We start from the raw sequence: 12116 nt of genomic DNA on the forward strand, positions 1-12116 counted from the left end.
AATCTCTCTCAGCCTGGTCGAAAGTCATTGGAAAGACCTACGTTGACTTCAGTGGACTTCGGTGAGGGGATAGCAAAGACCAATGCAGATAGGGTAGATTATATTTGTGTGCACGGCTGCCGTGCGGGGGTCTAGCCCGCTCGTACCTGGGGCCATGCCATGTGTGCTCCAGGCTCTCCCACCACCTCTGCTGCCCGCTGCCTCAGTGCCTGTTCAGTGGCTTCATGTCTTGAGCTATCGTGTTAGAAAAAGGCATTTCCCAAGCCCTGGATCTGTCAATTTTGTGATAAAACTGCACGTCTCTCTGACACGTTAAAAATATCATGTCCCCATTCTCTGCTCCTGTTGCAAAGCCAATCCCTGGACACAAGATTGTTTTTGTAACATCCCTTTGCAATTTCTGCTGGAGAGTTTTGATTGGGGGGGGCGGGGAAGCTGGGAAAATGCTTTGAAATTTAAGGAAAAAAGAAAGATGAAAAAGTACATCTAAAAAAATTCTGTGGCAACAGTAGAATATGCTGCTTTTTTTTTCCACATGTGAGAGAGTGCCTAAGGTAGTTTTTAATTAATAAATCAAGCATGGTAAATAGAAATAGAGCTATTTGAACTTGGCTGGCTGGTCATTTGTGACCCCGGCACACTGGATAGCGGAGGCGCCGGCGGCTGCTGTTAAGGATGCCACTTGAATAGCACGGCTGTTCCCACGTAAAGGCTGCAGGGAAGAAGGGATGTTCCCCATGTCTGCAGCGTTACTCAACATTAAGCCACAGCCAGGGGCCGATGACCGCTGTCTGCGTGCTTCCTCGTCCCTATGGCGGAGGCCCTTGTGCGCGTTCACACGGATTCCAGCGAGGTAGGGAAGTGTCGATGTGCTCATTTTGCAGATGGCCAATCGAGGCCATCTGCAAAACCGGCTGATTTTGATGCAGGGTGTTATGCAAGATAGCGTTTCCTGAGCTGGGAGATGAACTCGCTGCACTTAAGCCCGTGGATTTGCTGCTGGTTAACGAGCAGGGCCTGTACTTCATCTCTGTAAGACCCAGGGCCTGCTCAGGCCGTTCAGTTCAGCGAGCACGCAACGTTGGTGCCAATATCTGGAGTTTTCCTCGCTGGTACAAGGAAAGCTTTTAACCACAATTATGCATGCTGCAATATTATGCTGTCGCTTGTCTGTGCCGCACAGTTCCTGGCCCCGGGACTCTGCGTCCTTGATTCCTACCATTTCAGTCTCCTTTCACAAAAGCCTGCTTTGGTAGCATTACGTTTTACTTCTGAGCAGAAATGGCCTGGGTGGCCTTAGTCTGTGCTGGGCGCTGCAACTCTTGAATGCACCCGAAAGTACGTGTTTCAGTTGACCTGCTGAGAGACGCGGCTCGTTACCTGTGTGAAGGGTGTGAGGTTGTCTTATGACTCATGAGGACGATATGAACTTAGATCGTATCAAGGACTGTGCCTTCCCCCAGTGGTTTCTACCACTTTAGCCTTTTTCAGTTTTTAGAAGTGCCGGGAGCCTTTTGTTTTCCAGCATGACTGCTTTCGGCTCTAAAACTGCCTCTCTTTCTTTCTCCCCAGGTCTCAGGAATTGCACCTGCGGACGGAGGCCCATTCCTACCTCTCTGACCTAAGCAAGCAGTCAGATATAGAGTACATTGAAACAAAAAGACCACGACTAGACTTGCTGCAAGACCCACTGATGCGGCACTCGCCTCTCCTCAACCAAAACCAACAAGGAGGGACAGAGGATCTCTCAAAGGTAAAGGGAAGAGCCGCCTGCATCCTTAGGATGCTACCCAGGTGCTGAGTGTGTGCTAGGTGGAGCGCTTGCACTGTATACCTTCTGTGGGATGTCTGTGGGGCACGTAGAGGTCTTTATCTCTGCCAGATGCTAGTCAGCGTGGCAGCCATCTGGCTAAGCTGTTGTAAGGAGAGGTTTTCTAGTGTAACAAGTATGCACTCGCTGGGCTACCAGACATTCGTGACTAAAGCCAAGTGGCGTTCCCAATGCTGTCAGCTGGAACGGGGAAGTCGCACACCTCTGAACGAGGTACCACTTGCCTTTTATTTTGCTGCGTTTTTAATTTGCTCCCAGCTGTTTCTTCGAAGCGTGTGTTGGTCCATCAGCAGGCTTATTGCCCTCAGTACAGTTGCATTTCCCCTTCTTTGAACATTTCCAACTCATCTTGACCAAGGTGAGTAAGTTCATGCATTGAACAGCAGAGAGAGCTGCTCTTTCTGGTCTGACGCAGCAAAGCCTGCCTCCTCTTAACCCTCCTCCAGCAGAGTAACTTGGAAACTGCCATGTCTTCTGATGAAATAAATACGATCTAAAAAAAAATCCCCTGATTCAGCCAGCCCATATTTATTTGCATCTGTTCTGCGTTCCACCCAGCACTCTTGCAAGCCCCTGGGAGATGGGTACGGCTGCACGCAGGATGGGTTGCTGAGTCTACGTTGCCTGTAAAAGAAATGAGACTTGGGTGTCCTCTTGCTCAGCAAGGCTGAGTTATCACGATCCTCCTAATTGGAGTGGCATTGGTGGGCTTCAAAGGGAGTCCTGTCAAGTTGGCCTGAGTGAGGAGATTTTTGGCTCGTGGGGTGCAAAGCTAGGGGGGAAAAGAGGTGCTCAGGCTGACATCCCACCGTGAAGAGACCAGATTCCCTAATGAAGGCTGATACCTGGGGTGGGAGATTTTCTGAGGGTCCAGGTCCTTGCATGAGCAATGCAACTGACTGGGAAGGAATAGAGCAGTACAACCTTAATTCCAGCCCCGCATGATGGGGTTGTGACTCTCGGCACAACACAGACCTGTCCCCTCTGCTCTTTGACAGAATTTTTCCTTGACACGAGATCTGGGCACCTTGGCCTTTTGCGTGCACCAACCCTGCTCGTTTGCTGCTCCACAAAGCAGCCGTGACCAGGCGATAGCATTGCCACCCACGCTTTTCTTTCAGCACTGTTGGGATGGAGCCGTGCTTGGAAGCAGCTGTTCAGTGAAGAAGAATATGTTCTGTTGGCTGCTGGGTGAGGCATCTCGCGGTGGGTGACGAGAGACATAAACCCCGTGGTAATGAGCTGCAAAGGAGGGAGCCCTCTTTCCAAGCTTCTGCCCATTTCTTGGACAATGTTTTCTTTCTCCACATAACCTCAGCCAACATTTTTGGTCTGTGTCTCACCAGAAAACCATGTACCCTCCCAGCTGCTGGTTTCTAATAATGAGCAAAATCTGGAATCTGGGCAGAGCTCTTGCCTCCTGGTCTGTGACACGTCCTACAAAATTGCACGCTTTTAAAAGTGTTTGTGTTGCAGATCACAGTGTGCCTGCAGCTGTTTGAAGTGTTGGGGTCTGGACAGAGGAAGAGAGCTGGTGTCTTAAACCAGAAGCAACATTAGGGCAGCTTGATGTCTTCTAGGAAAATGTCCTTTTTGGGGTGCTCAAGAAGTGGAGCTAGTGCTGGCTGTTAGCCCCTTGTGGCAAAGGGCAGACGATCCTCGTTCCTGTTGAAGTGGATGGGAGAGGAGGGCTTCAGGGACATTGTAGATGACTTCCAAGGATGTGCTAGATGTTTTGCTCCCCGAAGATATGCTGCTTTACCTTTCAGCAGGGATCTCCCGATCCCATTCTAACGCAGAAGTGTTTGGCAGGATTTCTTTGCTCTTGGGGAATATCACACCGACACTTGCTCTGAAGCAAAACGGCGGGAGTGTACCGGCTCTGTGCCCCCAGGTGTGACACGAGTACCTTTCCACGACTGCCCCGTGAGTCTTCTCTCCCTGAGCTGCCAGTGACTTCCTTGCGAGCAGCCAGGAGTGTCATCCCCTTGGGAGCCTGTCAGCTTTCCCGCAGAGAGGCATAACCTTGTGAAACAGCACCTCGTGCCTCTGCCCTTCTCTGGTCTCTAGTTCCCAGTTAGCACTATCCTTGCAGGCACTTGGCCCTGACTGTCACGCTGCTCTTTTAGCGACGCGTTAGTTTTTGCACCTCTTCCTCAGTTCTTTCAGGCTTATCTTTAGCGACTTTCTTCCCTCTGTGTTTCATGTCAGAAGCCAGAAGTCTCCAGTGTTGTGCATTTGCCAGCTGTGCAGAAGGAAGACTTTGCATTGATCTGAGCAGAGGAGAACTTTTATATGCACTGCTACATCTGCCTCTCTGGGTATGCACGTGTAGCATTGCTTTGTGGCTGGAGCACTGGCCTTGGACTCGAGACACGAAGTCTGTTCTTGGTTTTGGTGCTGACTCGGGTGACCTGGGCTTAGTCAGTCTCTCTCTGTTCTTCAGTCCTCCACCTGTAAAGGTGGGATAATGATCCTGACCTTGTTTGTCAAGTGCTGGGGGCCTGTGAGTGAAAAATGCTCCAGGTGCTAGGTATCATCGCTGTAAAAATGCACTGGTCCCTGTTAAGATTGTTTCAGAGGTTGTTGGGGTTTACCTGGACGGGCTATATCACACTAAGGTTGCCACTTGCATTGTCTTCACGAGGAGTTTACAGCTCATCTGCTAGCATAACTTAGTTGCATGATTTAGTGGTTACAGCACACAACTGGGACTTGCAAGACCGGTCTATTCCCATCTTGGCCACTGGCTTCCCAAGCATCCTTGAACAAGTCATGTCACCTCTCTGTGCCTCAATTTTCTCATCTCAGAAGAGGAGATGATGCCCCCTCTCTTCTTGGGAGTCTACTGATGGAAGAATGCTTTATAAAAGCTAGCTATTCTTGGACTCTCAGCGAGTTTTTACCATCTGTCTTCACATGGGCGTGATGTACGAGACTGGGTCTATGAGAAGAGGGAACATTGCTAGAGCTTGCACTGGAGCTAAGAAATGCGTATGGAAGAAGCGTTCAGGCCCCCCCCCGGTTGTTTGTTTGTGTGTGCGTGTACATGCATGTGTGCACGCATGAGTGTGAATGCAAGTTTAAAAAGCTTCCCTTAAAACCAGTGGATGCATCAGAGGAAATTTTGTTAAGGATGTATTGAGGTGACCAACTTATTTGTCAAGTTTTGTGCTGAACAATGAACTCCTGGAAAATGGGGTTTATAGTGGAAAGGGTTTCTAATAGCCGATTATCTGGTCGCCTTCATTGCTGCTCTGCAGGGCATTAAAGGTAACTTGGAGGCAGGGGTTTTCGACCTTCGTTCATTTGTGGACCCCTTTGGAAACTCCAGATGGAGATGAGGACCCCTTTGAATTGTTAATGTGGGTATTCCCATACTTTTGATCAATCATACTTATCTTTTGCGGACCCCTTAGAGAGAGCTTGCTGCCCCCCAGGGGTTTGCAGACTGCGGGTTGAAAATGGCTGCTTTAAGGCATTCAGGAGTCCTGTTTCCTGGATTTTGCTTTTGCTTTTTTTTTTCCTATTCATTTTTCCTCCGTTGCCCAGTGCCTTGGCAGTGCCTCTCCGAGGCAGGCTTCCCCCCGGCAAATCTTTCCCTTCCTCTTTGAAAGGCAGCTGTTGGGTTAGAAAAGCGCTGGGTGGATAAATGCAACGTTAGCAACTCCCACAGGCCCAGCTGTCAGTTCAGACCTTAAACCCAGTGACCTCACACCCATGCTAGGGTGCTGGCCAAGGATTTGGGCGAGGATAATTTTGGGAGCACTGGTTGAGGCTTGCCTTGCAGAGGGGATAAGCAGGGCAGGCCTGGATGGTTCCCTGCACTTGCAAGCACAGCTACTTGGAGGGATCGGGTGGTAAATTATCACTAATGCTTCTGCTCTGTGGTTTTCGGCATGGCTTTGTAATGGGAATGTTCATCTGTTGCTGGGATTAACCTCTCAGAGTTTCCAGTGGGCTGGACTCGCCGTTATTAATGAAACTGGCTGGAACTTGTGTTGACCTTGGCCGTGGTCCCAGTTGGCTAGGAGGTGACTGGCAAAAGCATAATCTCTAATTGAGTAATCCAGCTCCAAGTGGGGTGGGGAGGCAGCAGCGCTTTGAACTCCGGAGGCTGCAGCGCTCAGACAGGATGCGGAGGAGCGCAGCATTCATCGGCTCGCCGTGCACCACAGCCTGCAGCCGAGATCGGGAGGAAAAAGGAGGCGATGTCCCGGTGACCTCAGTGCATCGGCGAGGCATCCAGGGTGCGGGACAGCCCCAATAAAGCCGGGATCATAAGGCAGCCGCCTTCCCGTGAAGTGTCCTCTGCTGATTGATTGCCCTGGAACCAGAGGGCAAAATGTCTGGGTCATTAAGCAAAGCCAATAAGAGCAAGCGTCACCAGAGCAAAGGCCCGCTCGGAGCCGCAGGGCTGGTGATTTGTCCAGAGTCAAAACCCTGCTCCTTACCACCACTGATCTTTCTCTTATGCATTTTATTTAGGCAGCCTGGAGCTTTGCAGTTGGGGGTTTTAATGAAGCTGTTTTCTCTGGTCGGGGAGGATGGGATGACAGTATAATTGGGTGCCTTCTGCACGCTTGCCTCTCCTTCAGAGGAAGGGCTGCAGGTGCGGTCCTGTCAGAGTTGGCAAATAAGCTGGGGCGATGCGTGCAAGGAAGACCTGCAAAAACACTCTGGGGAGCGACAGGTGCTGCCGTGCATGGTTCAGGAGCTGCCGTCTTTTTGCAAGGGCAGGGCTGTGCCACTGCGGTGAGGCAGTGAGTCTCAAATGGGGTGACCTGCGTATCTGGGATGTGGTGAGCTTGTGGAGGGGCCGGGAAAGCAGGAGGCAAGAGCGAAGACACGCCAGCAGAGGAGAACATGTACAGCCATTCTCCATTTCTTCCCTGTCTCTTGGGTTGGTGCAGAGGTTGCCGGTACTGCGGTAGGAAGTGCTACCTCTTTTATTATCCATACCATGGAAGCGTACGGGAACACGGCAGTATAACCAGCTGCAAAAGGGGACATGGGACCAAAAATGCTTGCAGCTGTGTGACGGGGGTACTGCGAAAGGCCAGCGACTCGGCCCAGGCAATAGGGAAAAGGATTTCAGCACTCGGAGCTGGCTCGGTTCATGTGCCGCCCTATCTTTGGTCCAGTCCCAGGATGTCACATCCCTGGCCTCGGCACTGCTTGAGAAAGGGAGCTCCACATACCGAAATGCAGTAAGCATAACAGAGGATGCCTCCGGTTCAGGACGCCAGGAAAAAAAGGTCAATGGCCCCAGTTCCTTCTCCGCCTCCCTCGCCCTGAGGACACGCTCTAAGAAATGACGCACTGTTTCCTTGATGGTTAATACTTGACAGGCTCTCAGTGTAGTTGGCCACTCGTCAGCAAAGAGCGGTATCTGGACCCGGAGTTCAGCAGGTGTAGGCGGGGGGGGCTGCAATCTGCTCGCGTCCTTCCATCTGCCTTGGGCTGTTTGAGTAAAAACCTGCTTCTGAAAATGGTTTGTTAGTTAGGGCGGGGGCGAGGAGAGAGTTTGGGATTAGGAAGGAGATGATTCAAAACTATTTCTGGGAAGATGAATAACTTGTTGGCTTTCTCTGTCATTCCAGGCATATTTAACAGCTGAAATGTTTGGATTGCTTGTGTTGTCATACAGCAAATGCTTCTGGATGGCTTTTCCGGTCTCTCTCCCCTTTCTCTCTGAGGATTAACTTTTACTGTCTTCCAAACACGTGTTTTGGTCCAGAGATCTTGGCCACATCCTACGCACATGTGTGTGCATGCTTGGGTGTGCATGTGTGCATGTCTGGCTACATGCGTGTAAACACCTGGTATTTTAAAGGGCGTATCCAGGAAAGATTGCAGCCCTGGCTGCAAAAACGGGCATCCCTGGGCAAATGTGGGAGCTTGTCAGCAACACGTGCCATGCAATGAGTTGGGACAGGGAGTCTCTATCTGGGCAGTCTCTCCCGTTCAGAGCTGCTCTGCCCTGTTCAGGTGTCCGGACCCAAGTGGGGCCTTGCTCAGGTGATCCCTGGGAAAGGCAGTTTCGTGGGTGGGAGGAAGAGTGAATCTGGCAGCAGGCCTTGCAAGAGAGAAGGTGAAAGGGCAGAAGCTCACAGAGCGGTGGCCCACGATCAGCAGAACTGGACCGCCTCAGATTGCCTTGATGCTCTGCCTATGTTTTTGCGGTAGAAGAACAAAACCACGGCTTGGGCATGGCTGCGACTCCTTCCTGGGCTGGGGCAACAGTGATCCAGGCCATGCTCCGGAGGGGCAGAGCAGACGTGTCGGACAGCTCTGGGGCTCGCCCCCCAGCAGGATGAGCAGTGCTTGAGGGTTGTCCCCCGGCTACAAAGCGCTTGCCTTCAGTTTAAGTTGTCATCCAGAAGACAGCCCTGTCAAGATCACCGTGAGCCCTGCTGCCCGAGGTCCAGGATTGCTGGCACGGTGCAAGCTCCAGTGCAGAGTTTTGGTTTCTCCTTTTCCTTCTGCTCATTTGGGGATGATTGACACTGAAAACAACCATTTAAATTACCTTTCAAACCGTAACGGTGGAAAAGGACTGGGTGTTAAGGCCGACTGCTTCTAGGGAGCCAGCTCTGTCATTTATGTAATTGGACCTTTCCCTTGCATTCAATCAATATTACAGGGTTTGTATAGTGTGACATCTCACCTAATCTGCTTGGGGTGGACGCAGATCCCTTCACTTCATACGTGGTGGCCCAGTAGTTGGAAGGCTGATCACTAGGTTTTCTGCTTCTGAAAGGAAACGTCACGACTTTGCGTGTCATATCACGCCAGGCAATAATCTCTGAAAATACCATTAAGCACCGTGGCTTGGGTGAGAAACATTTGGGGGACAGCCAGGAAGGGGTGCTAGTGGTGCAGTGTTGTTCCCAGTGAATCAGTGGACCCAGCGTGGCGCAATGGGGCTTTGGCCGTGGGGATCAGGTGGTTGCGGTAGGTAACAGCCAGACACCACACGTGGCATCGTCTTGCGAGAAAAGGGAAGTTGGCCCTTCTGTCCTAGATGAATGACATCAAAGGTAATGACCATCTATCTCCCCTCCCACAGAGACTCATACCAATTTCTTGGGTTTCTCTGTGTTGTTAAATGTGGAGCAGTGCAGCAGTTCATCCCTGGGGGCTGCTATGCTCAGTGGAGGGGGAAGTGGCTGCTACAGGGGTGTGCAGTCAGGGGAGACGGGGAAGCAATGCAAGGTGATGGGGAGTCCTCTTCCCTGCACGTTTTGGGGTAGGGTATGTGCAGGCTGCCACCCTGGCAATCCTGGCACCTCTGCTGAGGAACAAGTTCCCACTGTTCACGCTCCATGTGCTGAATGATGTCCTTTGCTTTCCCCTGGCATGGTGCAGGGTATATCCAGGACAGCTCTCGAGACAGATCCCAGAGCTGCCCTGGGTGGGGTAGGAGCCAGCGGGCCAGGCTTGTTTCTGAGTACCAGTCCCACGATCATCAAAGACACCATAGCTGTACCTATATCGATGGCCATCTCCTGGACATGTTTGTTTGGGGTTCCCTGTTCCTCCTCTTCCCCCACATCTATCGTTTCTATCTTGTTGAGGAACATAAGGCCTTTGGGCTTAGGCGGGGCCATGCCATACGTCTGTACAGCCCCTCACATGCTGCGGGTGCTCCAGAAAACAATGATTCCCCATAGTAACGTCACTAAATCCATACCCACGAGTGTGTCACGTTTGTGCACGTCACGAAAAGAAGCGGCATGGCATGGGCTGAGCCAGGCTGGATGAATTTTACTTGCTTCCCTGGTGCAAGCGAGTGCTCCTTCTGTCACAGAGACGGGCTGGAAATGGCAGAGTAGATGCTGCAGCCATCAGGGCTGTTGGCTTCAGTCTAACTCTCAGCGAGGGGATTTGGCAATGGAGGGCCGCTGCTTTCTGCGCCTTTTGGAGGGGAGCTGGAATACGTAGCAGAATACTGCAACATCCCCTGCAAGGTCTTAGTGACTTCAGCTCCTGGCACGTCGGAGGGGTTTGTCCCTTAACCACGCTCGAAGCAGCAATAGCAGAAGAGAGGCTGCCTGTTCCAGAGGCCCGGTTGGAATAATACTCTGAAAACGTCTTTCTTTTTGGACCCAGACCTCCTCTTTTCACCTGGAAGTGGTTCAGGCACGTGTTAGCCAGAGAGCGATAATCCGGGTTTCTTGGTTTGTTCTGCAAGCCAGTGCTTTGCACAGGGAGAAGTGCAGGAAGGGGGAAACCACAAGCCAACGGCCCCTTCTGTGCAGCCGGACCACTGGCTGCATATGATAGGAGCAGGGAGGGTCGCTTGAGGACAGGCTGCTGACCTTTTTGCTCGCTCGGGCACACTCTGAAGCTCATGCTTGAGTTCTTAGCACCTTTTAGTTTTCCAGGAGAGGGCAGAGAACACCACCGCTCCTCCCTCGGGTTCAAGCTCTGACCCAGCTTGTCCACTTCTGCTCCAGTGAGCTCCTCTAGCATCTAATTTACCCTGATGCCAACTGAGGTCAGAATTAGGCCCCTCAGTACTCTGCCAGGCCTTTGCAGAGCTCTGCAGTGCAGCGGGCCTGTGCCAAGCACTTTCATTTCCAGGTGCCGCACTCGTGTGTGTTCAGCCCATGCTGCGTTGGCTGTCGCGGACCACCCATGGAACAGGAGCAGCCATCGCTTGTGTTTGTGGAGCTTTCCAAACGATGGAAGAGCAGCCTTTTTTGGAAAAGGAGAACACAGAGTTGCCAAATGATGAATGTGCTCAAACCTGTGGCTGGCCCGAGTGCAAGACTTGCTCCTGACCCTTCTGCAGCAAGCCCTCAGGATGGGGATCCTTCTCCTGCCTGCTGGGGCTGCACCTCAGTGCCCCATTTATCTCCCACCGGGGCATGAGCATCAAACAAACCCCCGCATCAGAAGAGCGTGGCAGGCCGACAGCTGTGCACTAAAGGAAGGCTCCTCCTTCTGCATCTGGTCTTGGCGCTACGAGATGGCACAGGGTGGTTCTTGGGTTGTGTATCGCGAACCCGACAGCGCAGCAATTGGGTGCTCAGCTTGTCTCTGCTCTGGCCTAGAGGGCTCTGCGCCTGCAGCAGTTGGTGCCCTGACAGGCTGTTCTTTCTTCCCTAGGCCCTTCGCTGACACTGAGCTTTGATGGGCTCTGCTGCGGGTGTCTCCGAGATGGATGCACCCACTTCGGGATCCTTGAAAAAGGGCTGTTGCATAGCAGCAATCATACTCTTTCTGTACTGGGTGCATGGCTCACTGACAGAACAGGGCACAGGAAGGGAGGGATGGATGGCTTTCATTTCAGAGAGTGAGTGAGTGAGAGCGTGACAATCATACACACTTTCACACTCACTCAATCAGATACTACTTACGAATCAATACAGAGCAACATTTTAGGCACGCTATTCATTGCTGCAGGGTTTCAGTCATTAAAAATACAGATTACAGTAGTGTCCACGAGCATATCATTGCCTGTGTGTGTTGGTGAGTCATGCACACCCTCACACCCAGTCAATCAGATACCACTTACCAATAAATAGAGGGCAGCATTTTAGCAGATGCTATTCATTGGTGTGGGGTTTCAGTCATTAAAAATGCAGCTTACAGTTGTGTCTATCTGCATATGGTTGCATGTGTGTGAATACACATGCACACTTACAGTCATGTTAAACAGTTGGAAAGCTGCAATAAAGAATATGCACGCTTGTAGGCATAAATATATGTACATGCTATGGAACTGGGCTGGTATATATGTCCAGTGTATGTATGCATGAAGACAGTGGTTTCTCAGTTTCTTACTTCCTATGTTCCATGGTGTATGGCATGTGAAAATACACTGTCTAACACTCTTGTAAGCTGCATTTTCAAAGGTGCCTTGTAACCATGCAATTCAATGATCCTGTCTTCAGCAGCTGCGCTAAGAATGGCTCTCAGTCTCCAGCAAGCCAAATATTGATTTGAGCCGGCCCAGATGCGCTTTGAGACATCACCAGCGTTCATGAATGCAGCATAATCTCCGATTGGAGTGGTGGAATTTCATCAGAAAAGCCCCAAAAGGGAGGTTGATTATTGCTTTCTTCCAAATGCCTGAATTTTATTAGCTTCAGTCATTCTTGGCAGGGCAGCGGAATGGGATTTTATAGTTAGCAAAGGAAAAGTAAACACTGTAATCATTTCATAGCCCTGTGCCTGCCAAACCAAATGGAAATTCCAGCCTTTGTGGGAAGTGGCTGCTTTGCTAACTGATAATAACAAATCCATTTGCAAGTTTATTCTTGTTAAAGGATCT

General features: G+C 51.0%; 1 protein-coding gene across 25 annotated transcripts in view; it reads left to right on the forward strand.

Annotated features, from left to right (window-relative positions):
- The window catches only part of NCOR2 (nuclear receptor corepressor 2), a 335757-nt gene that overhangs the window by 121504 nt on the left and 202137 nt on the right, over nucleotides 1-12116 (forward strand). For all 25 annotated transcript variants that reach the window (XM_090062093.1, XM_090062092.1, XM_090062105.1 and 22 more), the window contains one exon: nucleotides 1573-1753. In XM_090062093.1, the coding sequence (XP_089918219.1) occupies nucleotides 1573-1753 (181 nt within the window). The remainder of the gene's footprint in view (nucleotides 1-1572; nucleotides 1754-12116) is intronic.

This window comes from Crocodylus siamensis, chromosome 9 (assembly GCF_052110815.1).
Source record: "Crocodylus siamensis isolate JL-2025a chromosome 9, ASM5211081v1, whole genome shotgun sequence".
In the NCBI taxonomy this organism is placed as follows: domain Eukaryota; kingdom Metazoa; phylum Chordata; order Crocodylia; family Crocodylidae; genus Crocodylus; species Crocodylus siamensis.